General features: G+C 39.4%; 1 protein-coding gene across 1 annotated transcript in view; it reads right to left on the bottom strand.

The window, feature by feature from the left end:
- Positions 1-16,136, bottom strand: part of add3a (adducin 3 (gamma) a) — a gene marked incomplete in the record, with an annotated part of 52,239 nt that overhangs the window by 23,896 nt on the left and 12,207 nt on the right. Inside the window, 2 exon segments of the mRNA XM_024259499.2 lie at positions 289-440; positions 1,670-1,808. Coding sequence (XP_024115267.1) covers positions 289-440; positions 1,670-1,808 — 291 coding nt within the window.

The raw sequence follows: 16,136 nt of genomic DNA, 5'->3' as shown, positions 1-16,136 counted from the left end.
AGAACTGCAAAATTCCACGAAGTACAAATTTTTTTCCTAAAAAAAGGCCACATATTAACTTGCGATTAATTGCGAGTTAACTCTGGACAATGCGATTAATCGCAATTAAAAATTTTAATCGCCTGACAGCTCTAGAAAATACACCAAGAGATGATCGGAGTGGAACTTTAGAGCTATCAGGGAGTCAGAAAAAACTTGTGTAACTTTGAAATGATGTAAGTTTTTAGGATTTTTGCTCATTATATAGCATTTGTCCTGGCATGTCTTTTGTCTGTGTGGTTGTCTTACTGTGATGTAGGAGTTGGGAAAGTGTGCCCAGCTGAACAGATCCACCAGCCTGTAGAGGCTGGCCAGTTTACAGCGCGTCAGCTTCTCGCCTTTCACCATGGTGGAGGACTCCACTCCGTACAGGTCATTGATGGGAGTGACCATGCCCAAACCTACATCGACACAGGAAAAGAAAGATGCTGTCACACAGATTGGTGGATAATATGTAAATATCAACAGACCATCTTTAGGCTGACAACAGTCTGTGCTTCAATTCTTTGTTTAACCCTTTAATATTTATGTTCTATATCGTTTTAATAGTCGACTAATCACAATTACTTTTTCCGATTAGTCAAATAATCAGGTCATGTGCAAAATGGATGTAAAACACACATCTTAGTCATCTTTAAACTAACTAAAAACTGGATATACGTATAGCATTACCTGCGATAATGCTAGTGTGAATGCTGCAAGCTGAACTTGGCAGCCGAAGATGCTAGTGACGATAGCTGAAGATGCTGAAATCGATAGCTAAAAACCTTGAAGCTGATAGCTGCAATTGCTGACGCTAATAGCTAAAATACTAAGCTGATAGCTAGTTAAAATTTTAGCTAAATGCGCAATTAGCCTAAAAAACGGAAAAAAAATCCTAAATCCGCCAAAACAGCTAGCATGTTGCTGAAATGTTAGCTAAACTCCATGTTACCCTAAAAAATGTAAAATAGCCTAAATTGGGGAAAACAGATAGCATGTAGCTAAACTCTAAATTAGCCTAAAGAAAATGAAAAAAAATCCTAAATTAGTCAAAACAGCTAGCATGTACAGTAGCTGGAATATTAGCTAAACTCCAAATTAGCCTAAAAAACCTTGATAAATGCCAAAATACTCCTAAAAATTAGGATAACACTGATATAACTTTCAACTTTACTCCATATAATATAAAGTAAAGACTAATCGACTATTAAATTAGTCGTTGACTATTTAAGTAGCTGATTAGTCGTAGATTAGTCAACTAATTGTGGCAGCCCTAGTTCTCTGATTGACTGCAACATTTCAACCATTAACACGATTATTCCAGCAGAATTATTCTGTCGGGGGATAGGCGGCTCATCGAGCCTCAGGTAAAAAAGGTTTAACAAAGTTCACGTTTTGAGGTCTGATTGGAAGCAGACTCTGCATAAGGGCTCAGAGAATCAAAAGTCAGTGAAATATGAACAGCTCTTCCGGAGAAGGCACTTGGGTTGTCTTAGAACAAATCCTCTCCTACGCTTCAATCCTTCAGCTGTGTTTTTGTTTGTTTTGTTTTCTGGAGACTTCAAATGGAGACAAAAGGGCAGAAGTTCTGTTCCGGCCTGGAGTCTGGCTGCCCAGGGCGACGGTCCACAGCACAGCAAGCACTCACTGAGAGGGGAAGTGTTGAAGCCAGCCACTGTGCTGGCCATAAAGAAGTCTGCGATCTGTCTGAGGGCCAGCAGTCCGGTTGGGTTGTTGCCTTTGCACTGCTGCTCCTGGATCAGACTCTCCAACTCCTCCTTGAAAGCCTGTCAGGCAAAAAGCAGGGAGCACCAAATAAACAAAAGCAGTGACATTCAACAAAGAGGTTTCTCTACACATCACATGTTTAATTCCAACACATTCTCATCTCAAAGTCGTCATATATTGACGTATAGGTTAAGGACCCTCCATGTCACTTTTTGACGTTTTGGGTGTCCCCAACTTGTAATTTTTTGACGTGCTAACTGTTTGTACAATCAAGGGTCCACGGCCATCAGGATGCTGGTACTGGATGCGCACTGGTTGATTGATTGGTGGAAAGGTTTTATGTTAACAACAAGCGTCCGCTTTTCCCAACTCAAGATCCAAACCCAAAGTTTTGTCCCCGTTTTTTTGTTTGCCCCCACAATCTTCTTGCAAAGAAAAATACATTCTTTACATAGAGTATTCCCCCTCATTTGTGGGGGTTGGGGACCGGAGACACGCCAAATCCACCGGTACGGAGACACCCCATCCCCTTGGATTCCATCTCAACCCTCCCTCGTGGCTGAAGAATGTCTGTTATGATTCATACTCATCAAAAACACTTCAGATATGTTTTGTAGACATTTATTGAAGCACATTGGAGTATTGCTCAACATAAAGAGCTTTTTCTTTTTAATTCAGAACAATAGACTGTTCTGCAGCGTAGAGTTCGTCTTCATCCATAATAAACACCTGATCTGGATTATATTTATCCTCCGCAGTTATCTTTATCCTTTTCTATTCGTTTCTGAGTCAGCTAATGCAGCTTCTCTTTCTCTGTAGTCTCACCGTTTTGAGGCACAGTTACGTCATCGGTCTACACCCCGCATGCCCTTTGATGGCCCAACACTCAATGGAAACGCTCACTTGAACTGAACCGGACCACTGTGGCCAAGAGGGGACTGGTCTGGTCCGTACCGCTCAGTGGAAATCAGGCACTAGGCTAATGGTAGCAGGTTTAGGTACCAATGTGCTACGCATCGCGGTACTGGACTAGTTCTGGTTTGCAGTCTGGAGGTTGGGGTCCTGTGGTTTAATTGGAACAGCCAGTAGATCAAAAAACGACGACTTTGGGACACCCAAAACATCAAAAAGTAACGCGGAGGGACCTGAGCCAAACATCAATATGGGGCGACTTGGGAGTAAGAATTTGTTGTTAATTCACATAATTGTACCTCAGTTTTTTTTCTTTTTTCAAAAAATATCTGTAATATTCACTAATTTAGAAAATTGAACAACTGAAAAACCAGCAAGGCAGGAAGGGATGACGGAGAAACCCAATCAGGAGGAGATTACTGGCGACAGATGAAAGGGAAAGATGTTTTCTGAGACGAGTCCGAGCGACCACAGACTGGTAATCAGAGATTACACGTCTTTCTTTGGGTGTCAGTCATTCACCCCAAAAGCTGGATCAAGATCTGCTGACCACTCAGTAAGCTTCACTGGCATTGGCTAAGCACTTGTGTTGTGATTGGCTGCCTGGTGTGAGTGGGATAGTGCGGGTGTGTGTTTGTGGTTAATCCTTGTGTTCAGACCACAGTCATATGCTGAATCCACAGACACCAGACAGAACAGGAGGACAAACGCAGCAAAGGGTGTTCACTGTGATGGTTGGGAGAAATCTAAATCTGCAGAGCAGAGGACGACGGGACGAGCTTCACCGGCCATCTTCATTCACACACACACACACACACACACACACATTCACCGTCAGACTGCAGTAGCATAAGCAGGCATCTCCAGATAATCTTTATAAAGCTCTCACCGGACACAATCACCTTAGTTATGTAACCGACGCCAAGCAGGACTCTCAAGGCGTCTGAAACAAATCAAACCCTACAATGAATGAGTTTGAGAGGAACTACAGAAACACTACAACACTGTGAAAAAATGGACATTTGAAAAAAATAAACATACTTGGAAGTAGAGCTCGTCTAACACTAAATACATTTTGTATGCCAACTATTGGAAAACAATTTAAAAAAAGAGTTCATGTAAAGCACATCTTCAATAAGTTGTGTTTCCATCATTTCCTTGAAATGTATGAGCCTTTATTCTTATGTTTTCTACAATTAAAACTTTACTTGTTGTTACTTTGTTGGTATCTGTCATGAATCAGTCTCCTATCTCCGTCTCTGGCCCTCAGAGAGAACTATCTCCAGAGTTCTAGCTCTTCCTGGTTCTCCACACTTTTTTACCCATCAGCCCCTGCTGTTACTCCCAGGAGCCCCACAGCTGGTCTCCATCAGTAATGAGCTCGGCTCAGTGCGAAGTCTTATTTGTTCCACCCTGTCATCATCACTGAGCGTTCTCATCCTGATCTGATCTTCGGCTTCGTCTGCCGCCTGTCTGACCCTCGCCTGGACCCTGACCACTCTGGTTGTTCTCTGATGTCCTAATGCTCATGTTTGACCTCTGCCTGCCTGACCCGGATTTAGCTTTGTGGACTTTTAGCTGTGCTTCACTCCTGTTCTCCTGTCTGTGCCAAATAAACCTGCTGCACTTGAATCCATATGTCTGCCTGTTTGTGAAAGTATCTTACATTTATTTTGTTGTATTTTTTTACACCTAGCCTGAGCCGATGTCTCCTAGACTGTTAACCATCATTAGTCCAGGGACTATTTGAGTCTTTGATCTCCATATTCTTTGTTCAAACTAGGGGTGTGCCAAAGTATCGATATTGCGATTTTTCGCTATATTTAGTCCTATGATTGTTTATTCATGGGTTCTCACCAATTATCAATCTTTAATTTTCGTTTGAAGAGGCTGTAAAACATTATATTCATCATCCTTTGATGAGACATTCTTTTGGACGTAGATAGGGGGCGCACTTTGCACCAATGTGTCTGGCAGGAACTTGAATTATTTCATTTTTGCTCTGTTGTTTAAAACAATTTTGGACTAAGTAGTGGCACTGTTGTTAATGTTTACTATTGCTAACACGGAATTTTACAGATAATTCAATTGGTGTCAAAGACACAGTATTACTGATTTGCACTAAAGTGTCTATTATTTGTTGCACAAAATAAAAGACAATTTGTTTATTGTGATTGTGTTCAAGCTAAACAAATAAATGGGGATATATTATATAAGAAATATGTTCTTCTATATAATGTGAGTTTTTAGAGATGATTTTTATCAATTATAGCAGGATTGTGATATTATCGATATCATGAGCCATGTATCGATTGTATCCTGAGATACCCAGTAATTCCAGCCCGAGTTAACACCCCTTTTTTTTTTTACATACATTTTGTTATTTATGTTACACAATCATTCCTCAACAAACCTGAAACTGTACAACAATTCAGAGTTGTAAACTTTTCAATTTTTTTTACTGCAAAAATCCCCCAAATTGAGAGTTTTCAGTAACTATTGATTTGTTTTGGTAGTTGTGACTCAACTTGATCAGAACAAATGAATATTTCCAGGTTTTTCTTGCTGATGTCTGACTTGACAACCAAAACAAAAAAAAGATCCGTGCAGCACAGGTTGTTTTCAGTGATGAGACCTCAAACAGAACAGCGCTCAGTGTTCGGTGCGTCCACAGTCCCCTGTTGGGATTGTAGAAACAAAGCATTCATCTATAGCAGTTATAGATGGCATTCAAAAAGGATTGAGCCAAAACCATAGAGAATCCACTTCATAACACAGCTACTCATCAAGAGTGTCCTCAGCCACGGTCACCTGCAGTGACTTTGAACAAAGGTAGAAACTGCAGGACTCTGACCGGGAGTCATCAAGTCTTTCTTAATGGAGTTATATTAATGCATTGGCTGGTCATTTCCTGATGGAAAAGAGTCTTTGACACTTTCCCATTCCTCCGCCCCTCCCCAACCACAGCCCCCCCGTGGGACCGCTCCAAAGAGCTGTGGCTTCATGCCTAGAGCACCGCTGGTTCTGAACTCAGGCCAGACATTCCTCGGTCCACAGCCATGGTGTTGTTGTGGTAGCGGGTCTGCAGCGGAGGAGGACTTCCTCTGCCTCCTGTTGTTACTTTGAATGCCAACAAGACGCCACCGGACTGTCATTAGTGCCACGAGGATGAGAATGACCACACCTGTCCTTCCTGTCTGAACAGGAAGAGAGTTGGTGAGCTGGAGAGCATCACCAGCTGCACACGCTCAGATGCAGGACGCACGGCCATAACCGAGCAGAACCTGAGCTACTTCAATGATCTTGAATCTGAATTCTATTCTGTTCCATCCTGGATTTAATCATGGAGTCTCCCATCTGTGTTGCATGGTAGTTGTGAATAAGAAATTGTTTTAGATCTTATGAGGATTTATTAAGATGGGCCAACTTCTTCTAAGATGATATTTTTATTTAGTTCACAATTTGTTTTAAAATTAATCACTAAAAACTTAAAAAGTAAAGCCTAAATTACCCTAAACAGCTGGCACGTAGCTGAAACATTAACTAAAGTCCCAAATAGCCTAAATAATCTTAGTAAATGCTAAAATAGTCCAAAAAGCTAACAGAATGACACGTTTTAAAACTTTAAAACCCTAACTTTTTAACATAATTATATAATAATAAAAAGGCAGATATATTATTCCAGAATAAATCAACTTAAAACTTAAATATAACTTTCAATAATTTAGTCTCTATAAAATATATTATGTCAAAATTAAACAAGTTAGAAATGAGATATATGAGATACAAGATACCATTGTGCCATTAATAACAATAAAATAGAATGATCGGGAGGGCCGGATCCGGCCCCCAGGCCTCGACTTTGACACATGCAATACAGCAATGAGGTGAGGGCGCCAGTTTGCGTGCAGTGCAGACATTTAAAATTACCTTCAGATGACGAGAAAAGGCACGCTCCGCTATTCCTTTTACATAAAAGAGATACAGAATTATTTTTTTTCCTTGTCTCTGCTGCCCTGGGCGACCGCCCATGTCGCCTATATCAAAAACCACCACTGCATGTAATGATTAGTCAATGACACAAAGAGCTGCATACCATTGGTTTAATGCAATAAGGGCTTGATTAAACTACAACAAGATAATTTAGCATTTGTGCAACCAGAGACCATTTATCACCACTTCTGCAAACCACACAGGTCTGATACCGTGATGAGGTAGTTTGAAGTAATTCTGCGTAAAAGTTAACTTTTAAACATATTTTTCCCCTTTTAAACCCCTTGTTTCTAGATCTGATATCTTACCATCAGATTTCTTGTTAAGGACAGCTGACTTGTTGCATGGACACAGAAATATGCTACTTTTTGTGATTAGTGTTCTGTTTCTTATTTTGCCGTGTATGACTCTTAAACTGCTGCGTGTCACCATTAAACCTTCCTGCACCACTGCTAAACCCTCATCATTCTTTGAACAGTAGCTCTCTGAAACGTTGACATGCATCTATTTTCAACGTAAGTTGTTATGAAGTGAGGTGACACAGAAAACGGCCGGGCGATGGCATCTGCTTGATGATTTGTGTGTTTGCATGCCAAACAGATTATGACAGCAGGGATTTGATTCCCATCATCTAAACAGATTAAGGAACGGACAGAACGTGGATTGTATCGCTGGAATTCCAGAATAAGAGAGAAGGACACATCTGCAGCACACTGAATAACAGCACATGTGGATCTGGTTGTTGTTCTGTTCGGGGAATTTCACACTTTACAAATATCAGGTACTTCCAGCCAAAAAAAATATACACTATTTCACAAAATGACAGAGACGCTTACCGTGAGTTTCATTTTTATAAACAAACCATCAATTATGCAGCTCTTGCAATAGACAGATCATAAATATAAAAAGGAGTAAAACAAGCCTCGAGAAAGGGAAGGTGTCCACTTAACGACAGGAGGAAGTGATGTGACGGCTTCACGGTAAATCTTTCAACAAGAAGACGCCAAAAGTCAGCGTTCAGGTTAGAGCTTGGCAGTCACATATGGGAGAGTCAGACTGCATATGCAAAACTCAGGGGAGGATCTTCAATGCAGACTATAAAAAATGACAAAGCATTTGGATGTTTCACTGTCCAGATTAAAGTCCAGATTGCAACAGAAAAAGCCAACGTCCAACACAGGGAAAGCTCTGCTCTCTGTTGACAAGTTCTTCCTCGTTCTGTGGCAGAGGTCAGCAACCTTTAACAGTAAAAGAGCAGTTTGGTCTCGTTTTCTACTGATCAAAACCTAGAAGGAGAAGTATAGTTTTACTTTAGCCTTTAAAAATTTTGATTTGCAATCATGACCTTCTATTTTTGATAATAAATATGAATGATGTTGATTTTTTGGCACAAACAAAAGCAAAAATATAAAAAGAATCTAGCATCTCTCAAAATCTGATTTTTTTTATCTCAGTGCAGCTCTGAGCAGCTAGTAACAATGTTGTGCAGCATAAGATAATATGTGTTTTTAACTCATAAAAGATCCAAATTTTTACCAAAGTTTTCCATATAAATCTGTTCATTCTGGAGGTAGAGTTGAACAAACTAGACGTCTTCAGGTCAACAGGATGTAAAAACCTACATAGTTTATCATCTATGTGAACCTCAGACATCAGTTTATACATTTAACTAATCTAAATTAAATAAATGCTAATTAAGTAATCCTTACTTTAAAAAAAATTATTTTCTTTTTCTTTTATTTATTTAGTTCTATTTCCCCTCTTTGTCCTCATCAGTCTTACACTGCTGGGTTTTGTTATTTTAGTTTGGATCTTGGTAGTCTTAGTTTTCAGGCTTTGTTTATTTGTTTTCTTTAGGTAGTTTTGGTTAGACAGTCATTATCAGGAGCTGCTGACTCTGACGGTCGACATGTCTGGATCAGCAGTCTCCATGACTTATTTTATGTTTGGAGCCACAATGGAGAGATAAAAGAGACACATGTGGATCTGGAGCTGCAGGTTGCAGACTGCTGGTCTGTGGGAACAAATCTCAGGACGTTTTCTGAGTTTCCAGGAGAGCAGCCATCTCTCACGTTGGTGCTTGTGTCTTCACACAGTCTTTGAGGTTGGACGATGACGTCACAATTGTGTCTGAAATAAATGACAGTAATGCCAACAAGTTTTATGGGCTTCATTACCTAAAATATCTAGTGCACGATTTCTGTCAAGGCCGTGTTTTGGGTGTCAGGGTGGGATTACCCTCACCCTACAACAAAGCTGGCCTAAAAGGACATAATAACCTGCATTTTCTCCTATTTTGCTAAATCCCCTTGATCTTCTCTGGCTGAGCAACCTCGCACTAACGTCTGAACCTGAAGGCTCAACATCAAAAACATGAAAGGGCTCTATCAAGCAAAAGGAATGAGAGGCACACATCCCACTGAAACCCCGGTAACCGGGAACAGAGGCCTGTAATTTCAGACACAGCTTTCCCAGTTATGTCAGCACAATGCTGTTCTTTCAGGACGCCAACGTGACAGAGCTGCAGAGTTCAGATGCCCGCCCGGCCAGCCTGCAAACCTGTCAATACCATCGATTCCCGCTATGTCACCTCAGGCTGTGCATCAGGGAAATGAGTCCCGCCTGCGGCTGCTCACACATATGCTTCCCCTCGTTAGTCTATAAAACCAGCAAATTACAGTCATGATGAATAAGCTTCTATTGACAATTTAAAATATGCAGCAACATGGAAAACATACCAAAAAACTAACTACCTCACTGCCTCTGAATGATCAAACTCCTAGTTTTTGACGCACTCGACCTGTTAGAAAACTCTGCATACTTCAGTGATTAAAAATGCTGAAATTCAGCATTTAAAACCCATTTGCAGATGCAGAGGCTCGACGAGACGACTTGCACTGTATTTCACTTCCCAGATGAGCAAACTGAAGTAAAAAGGACTTCAAACAGAGCACTCCGCTGACATCTGCCCTCCTTCTTTGAGGTTGAACAAAGCAGAACAAGTCCTGTTGCTTTCTGATCCTGAGGGTACTGCTCCACAGCTGGAGGTTCTGCTGAGTTCAACACTGACATGTAAAAGTGAAACAGCTGCCAGGACCTGATTTTCAGAGGAAATGTGGCGGTTTTTTAAAAAAGCCTCTGCAGACTGAGCTTAATGTTCTATGAAATGAGGATTTGAGAGGAGAAAGGAGGGCAGCATAATAGAAAACACTTGTGACATTCACCTCTATCTAAGGAGAATACACTGAAGGAATCAGAAATGATCTGCTCTGGAAACCTCAAGACAAGAGCAAGAGAAGCAGTGAGAGGAGGAGACAACACCAAAAGAAAGAAAAACAATCAACAGGAACGTAAAGTAACACATGCAGTTACACCTGCTGGTTGTTAAGAACCAAACATCAGGGCAGGTACAGTCAATCAACCAAAGTAGACAATCCCCGAGGACGCCAACACAAACATTCAGGTTTGAACTTCTAAACATCACAGGACCTGGACTGGCAGCCAAAGATCTGTTTTGGAAAAGTTGTCTTGAGCAACAAGAATTGGAGAAGCACCTGAGAGCAGCTCACGGCACATTTTTATCGTTCTATGTCATTCAAAGGCTCAGGCAGCAACACAACCGGAGAGCCTGATGTCATGCACTTACTTTGTTGATTTGAGCCTGAATGAGAAACGGGTTCAATAGAACCAAACATGACCCTGGATGGACTTGTTTTCAGTTTCCATGTATCTATTCACTCTAAACGCTCTATAGAATGAACAAAAGTATGGAGCTGAATTATGGGTCAATATTATTTGAAACCCAAATAGAACAAATTGAAAATTATATTTGTGTTTGGCAGTAAATTAATAAATACATTTCCAAAACTTTTTGCTATTCGAAAATAAATTTAATTGTTTTCAGATTAAAATTTTCTGTTTTTTAGGTTTCAAAACATAAAATTTCAATTTCAAATCTTTTTATCACTTTCTATTTTTTTTATTTAATTTTCAAATTTGAACGGCTAGAAGAAAGTTTTTGATGTGCGGTTTGTACGCGATAAAACTCTGCTTTTTACACCCGTCTTGGTACGACTTCCGACTATAGTAGTGCAGACTAAACAGACATTTTCTGACTGTAATTATCAAAGTTCTCAGTCAGTAAAAGCACCGGGACTGAAGTTATCACCCTCATCGATTTAGATTGGTCCTTGTGTTAGCCCCGCCCCCACAGGGCCAAAAAAAAAAAAAAATGAGAAAAAAAAAAATGTGAAATTGAAAATTTGAGTTTTGAAACCTAAAAAAATAGAACATCTGAAGCTGAAAATAATTAAGTTTATTTTAGAATAGTAAAAGGTTTATGACATCTTTAATTGTTTTTGGCCAAACATCAATATTTTTTTCAATTTGTTTTATTTGGGTTCCAAATAATATTGGCTTCAATTTAGCTCCATATATAGTGGGATGTGCTGTTTTCTTCCCCAGAGATTGTTTGTCGTTTTTCAAAAAGCTCAGAAAAATAAAAGCTCCATATTTACAGTCCCACTCCAGTCATCTGTTAATCAATAACCAAAACTGAGAGTTCTTTGTTTACACTCTCCTGCTAGCTTACAGCCCCTCACACCCCCAAACTAACATTACCAATGCAACAAAAATAGACAGCCATCCAGTCGTAAAGTTCTGATCCAGAAGTCAAGGGGATCACCAAAAACAGACCGTAACATATGAAAAGCTGGACACCCCAAACTAAAATAACAAATCCCAGCAGTGTAAGACTGCTGAGGAAAGAAAGGAGGAGAAAAAACGAGAACCAAACAAACCAGCACAACTCAAACCTCAAGAACCTGCTGCTCCTCAGCCTCCTGGTTGACCGCCTTCTCTGGCTTAAATACCTGGCAGGTGCCGATCAAGATCATTGGCTCATTAGGATCATTGGATCTATGTCCTCCATCATCAGAAAAATGCCAGAAGAACAAGCAAAAAAATACCAAAAATATGATTTAGATTAGAGTGGATTTAAAATTTTAAAGGACAAAATACTGAGAAATGTGAAAACTAACTGAGAAAAATGACACCCCAACATGTCAAAAACTCAAAAAACATGATTTCCATTGGAGGGGGTCTTTAAGTACAATATTTCGGTTTCTTTTCCCAGAGGATTTAAACTAAAAAAGCCATAAAATGGTTCAAAGTTTTTGCTGTTCTTTGACTTTTAACCTTTTAACGCCTGAGGCGTCGCTGGTGACGCTTAAACACAAAATCTTTAACGTAATGAAACTTTTCAACTGTTAACACTTTAATTCTAAAAGCTCATTGAGCCGCTTTTCTCCTTTACAATCTACTGGAATTATTGTGCTAACAATTAAAAAATGACTGTAAAAACATAAACACTGGAGCTCCAGTGTTAAAGGTGAAAGTTAAACTGTAAAATGTCTGAAAAACCAAGTATTCTGGGTCTTTATATCCGGGGTCTTTATATAATCTGGGACGACCACCAGAAGAAGCATGGTGATGGAACGAAGTCAAGGAGAGGAAAGAGGGAAAAAGATGTGAAGAGTGTAGAGACCTTGCTGGTGAGACATTGCTGACATATCAGAGCAGACCGAGAGAAACTGAGACGCTGCATGCCCAGCTGCTCCCACATACTTCTACTGCTGAATATGAAAGAGCCGCACACCACAGGGAGACACCTGTCACTGCAGCATGACAGCTGTAAGTTCAATGGGGCTGTCACAATCGTTTTAATAGTCGACTGATCACAGATTATTATTCCGATTAGTCGACTAATTGGGTCATGTGGAAAGTGGATGTAAAACATACATCTTAACCACCATTAAATTTAAACTAACTAAAAATAAAATGATATTTTAATAAACTTTTAATGAATTGTGCAGCCTCTGTTCTATATTAGTTTCTAGTATTAAAACAAGATTAAACTAGAAAAGTTGCATTACCTGCAATAATGCTAGTGTGAATGTTTTTGCTGAAAGTAGTTGCTGAAGATGCTAAAGCTGTTTGCTGAAAATGGTGACACATTTGACTAATTGCTGCAGAGATTCACTGAAAATGCAAAAGCTATTTGAAAAATGTTGCAAAATGCTAAAAGACTGGAAATTCTGTTTAAGAACTATGAAAGAGCGCTAAAGTTGACCTAAATGTCTTTAAATTTTGTAGTAATGTTGCTTAAAAATCCCTAATACATATCAATTTTGCTTAAATATTTAGTGTGCTGCTTAAATATAGGCTAAACTCCAAACTGGCCTAAAATTCCTCAGTAAACTAAATTAGTCAAAAATGTTAGCCTGTTGCTAAAATAGAAGCTAAAAACTAAATTAGCATATACAATCTCAATAGACAACAAATTAGCCAAAAAAATGTTAACCTGTTGCTAAAATATTAGCAAAACTCTAAATTAGGGGCATATTTTGCTCAATATTTCAAAAACTATAACGTTTTTGAACACCAAAAATACAAGCAGTTTTGCTCTCACTGACTCAAATATGAATAAGTGCATTTTTGATGCTAAACGCTCACAACTTTGTTCAACTTTACTACACTCTGACCCCATATGATGTAAAGTATCGACTAATCGACAATTAAATTAGTCGTTGACTATTTTAATAGCCCTTGATTAGTCGACTAATCGTGGCAGCCCTAATGTTCAAAACCTTGACAGGTGGGAATCATTGACAGAAACCCTGTGCGACCATAAGCAGACTCACAGCCTCACGCAGACAGACAAACTAAGATCAGGGAGGACGCAGCAGTGATTACGGGTCATAGAACGAGTACTCTGCAGTTCTCACTCTTCAATGGCGTCACGGCCTTCTCTACTATGGTTTGTCACTACCACTGATTAAAACACAGTCCCAGCTCAGTCCCTGACCGTGACACTGCATGGAAACAGCACAGAAGGTCCTGACAGAAGCTCGATAACAGCGTCCTGCACCCTCGGTACTCTTCCACAAACTCAGCCATCTATTCAGAGACACACCAGCACACCTCTATGACGAGTCTGTCTTTAATGACACTTTGCATAAAGACAAACCTCCAGCCTGGGACCATCCTTAAGTCAACAGTGCAAAGCAAATATGCTTTTGTGTGTCCACTAAAGGGCAGGAGGCGTGTTACACCACTAACACACAAATGCTAAAAGGAAACAATACAAGCAGCACAAATCTGAAAGACAACATTACCCATCAGAGCAGGAGTCTGAGATTTTGGCTCGTCTTTTGTCACAGGAGGAGAAGTATACTCAAATCACAATCTAGCTAAATAAACTAAATGTTTGATTTTTTTTAAATTGAACTGAAGGAGTTAATGTATATTTCTGTAATATTTCTTAGTATTGATACGCTAAAAAATGTTAGATTTTCCATCGTTATTATCTGCATCAGCTCTGGGGTTCTGTTCTCTATTCTCATTTACTTCACCTCTCCTCTATTCTTTATTATTTATTGTATTTAGCTCTCTGTGCCTCTTTTTGGTGCAGTGTGATTCACGTGTTGTTCCTCTTTCCCCCTTCCCTCCGGGTAGATTTCAGATTCCAGGTGGATCACCCGTGCTCCGTTTTTGGCCGGGGACCACACCTCTGGCTCATCTTGCATCTCAGATTGGGAATAATTCCAGGTGGATCGTCTGTGCTCCTGTTCTTGGTCGTGGACCACGCCTCTGGCTCATCTTGGCAGTGGACCTCACCCCCACCCCTCCCCAGTCCTTTCTGGCTGAACTCTATTCAAATATGTAGTTGTAGCATTAGCTAAGCTAATTCCTCTTTAATAGTCTTGATTAATCTCCTGTCCGTCCTAGGAGAGAATTTCTCCGTCATGTGGACATCCCTGAGGTTCCTTCTTATATCCTGAATCAGTTTTCTTTTTAGGAGTTTCTCCTTACCAGGAGGTAGATTCTCAGGGACGGGATAACCAGTTTTATTTAGTCTGTTTGGTTTAGCAATCAGCTATTGTTGGTTTCATGACCGACCTTCTGCTTCTGTACAATTACCAGCATGAAGCCCAATGAGGCCATTGTTTTTTGTTATTGGGCTGATAAATAAAATTTAACTGAATTATTAATTTAGATATATAAGGCATGAAGAGTTTCATAGCAAAGTGGTTCTAAACATGGTTACAGTCAATCCTGATGTATGTGAATCCACGTGGTAACACAACAACTACACAAACACACACTAGCACACGTCATGCAATCAGTGAGACAAACTATGTAGAAATCCCTTGATTTGGGAAGACTAACGGACAAAGTTCAAAACAGGAACCAAGCTCTAAACATCTTAGACAGTCTGTGACGTTCTGACTGATTTCAGATAAAAACCGAAAACATTTGTGGTGAATGAAACAAACTATTTCATTTTATTGTTTAAAAGCAATTTGGCCAAATCTTCAAAGGAATCTGAAGCATCCAAAGATAATCAACACAAACATACAGATCCCACAAAGAGAGACATGTGGGCGAGACAGAGGAATGATACGAGTTTCCCTCAGAACAAATGTTCTGAAGCTGCTCCAGCCTGCAGGTTCTACTGCACATCAATCTGCAATCCTCATCATCTGTCGCCTCGTCATGGGAATTTAAGCTCAGTCGTACAAAAAGCAAAGTTGGCCTCTTTGTTTATAAGGTTTAATTAAACACCATTTTATAAAAACTGTATCCTGGTCTTAATGAAAACTAAAATTAGTCTGACTCAAACCTTCAATGAAACTTGGGACATCTGTGCTTCAGAAAACACAAAAAGCAATTTTACTACAAATTTTTTCAGAAATCTACGTCAACTTCAGCGCTCTTTCATAACTCTTTAACAAAAATGTCCAGTCTTTTAGCAAATGTAACATTTTGTAAAAATCTTTTGTATTTTCAGCAAATCCCTTCAGTAGTTAGTTAGTTAGTTAGTTAGTTAGTTAGTCCTTTATTTCGAACATACAGATTACATGGTAAAAAAACAAAACAAGAAAATAAAAATTTATATAAATTATAAATAAAAGATATTACACCTCAATTGTGTAGTTCGAAATGGAGTAGGAAGAAGTTTAAAAAACTTTTTTAATCCTACCCCCTAACAATATATCTTCATTCTTTAATATAAACTATTTCAGAAACAGAAATTAAGTAGCATTTTTTTCTTTTTTTTTCATCAGACATCTGTCCATATAATCGAATACACACAAGATCTATACAAAAACACGCACATGTATACAAATATACCAGCTTTACCAAAGCTAACCAAACCCTAAGCCAACGTTTTTGTCTGTTGACCTCTATAAATGGGACTTTAAAAGTCTGCCTGTTGGTCATTGCCACATTTTTTACAATTTAAAATAAACTTGAACTTAAAACCGCCTGTGTTCTGCCCCCTACAGGTTGAAACGAGGTATTAATGTTGAATTTTGATTGGTCAACTGGTGTAAGTCTAAGAAGTTTCCCGTCATCATTCTGTGAGCTCTAGTATAAAAGCCCCGCCCATCTTTGATCGCTCGACACGATCGAGAGTA

The sequence above is a fragment of the Oryzias melastigma genome, linkage group LG24, assembly GCF_002922805.2.
Source record: "Oryzias melastigma strain HK-1 linkage group LG24, ASM292280v2, whole genome shotgun sequence".
Classification (NCBI taxonomy): Eukaryota; Metazoa; Chordata; class Actinopteri; order Beloniformes; family Adrianichthyidae; genus Oryzias; species Oryzias melastigma.
Note: the sequence above shows the minus strand (reverse complement) of the source record. Positions and strands in the feature narration are given on the sequence as shown.